Source organism: Plectropomus leopardus, unplaced genomic scaffold (genome assembly GCF_008729295.1).
Source record: "Plectropomus leopardus isolate mb unplaced genomic scaffold, YSFRI_Pleo_2.0 unplaced_scaffold20338, whole genome shotgun sequence".
NCBI lineage: Eukaryota > Metazoa > Chordata > Actinopteri > Perciformes > Serranidae > Plectropomus > Plectropomus leopardus.
The window spans coordinates 1-4,255 of record NW_024621982.1 but is presented as its reverse complement, the minus strand read 5'-3'; the positions used below and the strand labels follow the sequence as shown (position 1 = coordinate 4,255).

The following is a 4,255-nucleotide window of genomic DNA, read 5'->3' as shown; positions in this document are numbered from 1 at the left end:
CAAATGAGTCAATGACAACCACAACCATACCAGTAAACCCAGGGGACACACTGATTCATGTTATTTTCTATGTTTCATTACTTTTGAAACATTTGCTGAGACACTGACAGCTGTTTAACTGTCATTGTTTAACTAAATAAACGAATGTTCTTAATTAACAACCAGCAACTTTTTCCTTTTTCCCCCCCAAACCGTACTGTGACTTCAAAACGGAGGTACAAACTGAACGGTGATTTTCTAAACTGTGTTGCTTGTCTGCCATGACAGGATGGATGACAAAGTAGAGCATGAGGCAAGCTTCTACTCCAATGCGGAGGACTACTGGAGGGAGGTCCCCCCCACAGTGGACGGCATGCTGGGAGGCTACGGCAGCATCTCCAGCATCGACATCAATGGATCCAAGGCTTTCCTGCAGAAGTTCCTTGGTGTAAGAAACTTTTCAAAGTTTTCAGACAGCGTTTCAGCCATATTTCCTCGCCCCAATTAACACGACTATATACAGAAAAGATATTCAGAATGTTATAGTTACTCATACTCATCATTTTGAGCTGTAATTTTCGGTGCTTCTTTGCTTTCAGAGCGCTGTCACCCCGACAGAAGCAGCTTGTGTCACAGCTTTGTCTCACTGAGGCTTTGTTCAGAGTGCCAGTCCAAATCCCATTTTTGCCATATCCAGATTGATTTTATGAAGTCTGAACAGCAAATAACCACATGAAATCTGATTTTTAGCAAATCTGATCCAAACCACATGTGGAGGTGGTTTGAAATGTGATTCAAATCAGATTTCTACAGATGCGTCTTCAGTCTGGACGCTCTGCTCATTCAAATCGGATATCAGACACGCACACACCTCGTCAAACATCCCGCGGCGCATTCGGAAATGGACACACCATACTCCCACAAGTCACTGCTTTACGGATGTCACCAAACCCCTCGCTGCACGGTGGAACCCGCCATGATTGCAGCTCGAAACAGTTCCCTCCGTCGCTGTGTCTGTGTGGTGCGGCGCAGGAGTCCAACAGTGCGCCTTGATAACTCGAGTATTTGGATGGCGAGATGTTGTATCTCCATTTTTCTGCTTGTACTTCCGTATTGGTAATCCGCGTCACCAGCGCACGTACTGACGCCTACGTCGTTTCCATAGCAACCCATGCAGATCATTACAGATCGCTGATGTGCGAATGCAACAAATCCGATCTGATCTCTTGTAAATGACAGTGCGGACAGTCTGGATTTGCCTGCGGTCTGAATGTAGCCTAAGTGACTTCTTGTGTGTTCGTTGAAGGAAGGGGAAGGGAAGACGGGCACGGGCTGCGCTCTGGACTGTGGAGCAGGCATCGGGAGGATCACCAAACGGTTACTGCTGCCTCTGTTCAAGGCCGTGGACCTGGTGGACGTGACGCAGGAGTTCCTGGACAAAGCCAAGACTTACCTGGGAGAGGACGGCAAGAGAGTGGGTAACTACCTCTGCTGCGGCCTGCAGGACTTTGTACCAGAGAATGGACGCTATGATGTCATCTGGATCCAGTGGGTCATTGGTGAGTCTGCTGCGATGGCCGCCATCAGTCAGCAATAATTATATTATAATACTACTAATAATTTGAAATAGACAAGCTCCTTCCTTGATATCTTTTGAAGAGAGACTGAGGTCAGAGGACTTGTTGTAGGACCTTGTTGATTTCAGGCATATTGAAGTCTTAGGCATGAGAGAGGACTGATTGTGCTTGATCAGAGTACCTGCTTGTGTCTGCTTGAATCTAGTTAAAACCTCGCTGCTGCATTTGAGTTAAGACAGCGCAGTAGTCAAGCATTGCAAAACCACTCAATCAGCACTCTGTGGTCAAAGAATACAACATTCTTACGCCGTGGCATAGTCATGACATTTTCCGTACATCCACCCCATTCTTGTGATCATGTTGAGGGAATTTTTCAAATTAATCAAATTACGTGATTGAATTTATATTTATAATCTTTAACATCACAAAGAACTCGCAGAGAAATGATGAAACTGATTATAAGCATTATTAGGCGGCTATTTTCAGACTGCAGATCGATCACGTTATCAGGGCCGCTTTGGGTGCGTGATCATAATTGCGTCGTTATAAAAGACAAATCACAACACTTTATAAACTCTGCATAAATGTTCCACTACAAGAAAAATATATAAAACAGGTATTTTTCAGCAGCTGCTAAAGTCTACAGAGACACACGTCTGCATCACCTGCTGAGAGCTCGTTCAGCAGGTCATTCTGTGTCAGCTACTGAGTGAGTCCTGCAGTGACACCGATGACAGAGAGGCCAGTTAGACATTCATGTCCTTTTGTTTTAATAAGCTTAACTTTTGAAAAAACTTTGCTCAGCAGAGGCATGTAACTGTTTAAATTATTGATAATAATGTTAAAGCACGCGCCTGTGCTGCTGCGCGTGCCCGTAGCGGCGGGGCTGGCCGTTGACAGGATCAACCATGAGACCACGGAAAGATTTCATGATCAGCAGATGGATTAATTATTGGTTCAACGTTAGAAATCCTGATAAAATCACATTTCTCATATTATAACGTCCTGTGGCCAGCTCGTTTTCATTCACATCACAAACAAACCGCATCAGAGTTCACTTGGAAGTGAACTGAGACCCCAGTTTTCAGGCGGTCCAGAGTTCGCTTGTTTGGTCCCCACCAGAGTTCGATTGATCTTTCACCCCCAAATGAACCGGACTGTCCGAGGAAACGAACTCTGGTCCATTTAAAACCGACCAAACAGCTCAGGTGTGAATGCGACCCTCGACTCTGTGATGAGCTGATAGATTTTGATGGTCAAAGGTCAAAGTCACTGTGACCTCATCTGTCTCATTTTGAGGGAACTTTTTTAAATTCAGCACAAATGTTTACTGGAACCCACAAAACCTGTTTTTGGCCATAACTTAAGAATTCGTTACATATCCATGTTCTTCACAGACATGGATGTACACTGTAGGTTTAACTTGACGGGTGTGTGGAGGCATGAAACCACAAGGCTGTAATTCTAGTTTCCCTCTGACTTTTCCTCTCAGGCCACCTGACAGACGACCACCTGGTGGACTTCCTGCGACGTTGCCAGAAGGCGCTGCGGCCCAACGGCCTCATCGTCATTAAGGACAATGTGTCATATGAGGGCGTGGTCCCTGATGAGGTGGACAGCAGCGTCTGCCGCGACCTTGAAATAGTTCACAGTCTTGTAGGCAGAGCGGGACTCCGCATCATCCACGAGGAGCAACAAATGAACTTCCCAAAGGAGATCTACCAGGTCCACACACTGGCTCTCAGATAGGACTGTCCCTTCTGCAGGGGGACAGAAGAGAATCGGCCTTGTATGCACAGTGATTTTTAATGATGCTTTTCCAGTCAGAAGTCCTTGTATGATCTGTTAGGAAATGATCTGCAGTGGCATGTGTTTGTGGAGTGTCCTGTTGACTCCACGCGTCGCTCTTCTGCTCCGTATTGCTGAGTCATCTCTTCTGGGCGACCACGCCTTAAAGTATGGCCACATCACACTTCTGTCTTACAAATACTTGCTCCGTCTCCCATTCAAGGTGGAAAAAAATTCAAGGATGCACTTCCTTTGTCAAGCGGGATCACAGATCCAAGAAAAACTTTGGCGCTCTGGATATGCACAATCAGCTAACAGAAACTGGTGGAGAAGTCCTTGTCTTACTGCTGAGTCGTCACCAGACTACAAACTACAGCATCACTCTTCAGACTGTCATGGCTTTATGTATTACCCAGGTTGGAACTCGGCTCCGGTGCCCACTTGAAGCATTTTAGAGTCAGACACATTTGTAGTTCTACTGAGTTGTTTTATGGACATTTCTTACAGCTTATTGAAAATGTGTTTGCAGATCATCGTGGTAACAGACACTTTGTTGCTGTATTTTACTGGTTTTAATTAGGAATGCCTCAATCAACTTCTTTTTGGCTGTAATCCCAATCTTTAATATTTGGTACTGCTGATACCGAGTCTCAACTGATACTTATATTTACATGAATGCTGATTAAATGTATCTGACATTGGAAAAATGACACATTGCTCCCTGAATGTTTTGTATACTGTTCTTTGCTAATATAAGAGGAGAGCTAACAGCTCGTTTAAGAGGCCACTGTGCTCAGTCAGAACTGAATGGATGGTTGAAGATGGTTCATGTGAAAATCTGAGTATGACTCTATGTAGGGCTGTGCAATATGGCTTTAAAAAATTCTCACAGTGTTTTTAAATGTTCTTTA

The 4,255-nt window shown here is 44.7% G+C and overlaps 1 protein-coding gene across 1 annotated transcript; it reads left to right on the top strand.

The window, feature by feature from the left end:
- Positions 1-268: 268 nt before the first annotated feature.
- Positions 269-4,053, top strand: LOC121965519 (N-terminal Xaa-Pro-Lys N-methyltransferase 1-like). Its single transcript, XM_042515659.1, has 3 exons — positions 269-427; positions 1,286-1,538; positions 3,049-4,053. The coding sequence occupies exons 1-3, from the start codon at positions 269-271 to the stop codon at positions 3,303-3,305; spliced, it is 669 nt and encodes a 222-aa protein (XP_042371593.1). The 3' UTR covers positions 3,306-4,053.
- The last annotated feature ends 202 nt before the right edge of the window (positions 4,054-4,255 follow it).

Coding starts and splice junctions, on each gene's coding strand:
- LOC121965519 (XM_042515659.1), top strand. CDS start 269: ATGGATGACAAAGTAGAGCATGAGGCAAGCTTCTACTCCAATGCGGAG. Junction 428..1,285: donor TCCTGCAGAAGTTCCTTGGT/GTAAGAAACTTT, acceptor TGTTCGTTGAAG/GAAGGGGAAGGGAAGACGGG. Junction 1,539..3,048: donor CTGGATCCAGTGGGTCATTG/GTGAGTCTGCTG, acceptor TTTTCCTCTCAG/GCCACCTGACAGACGACCAC.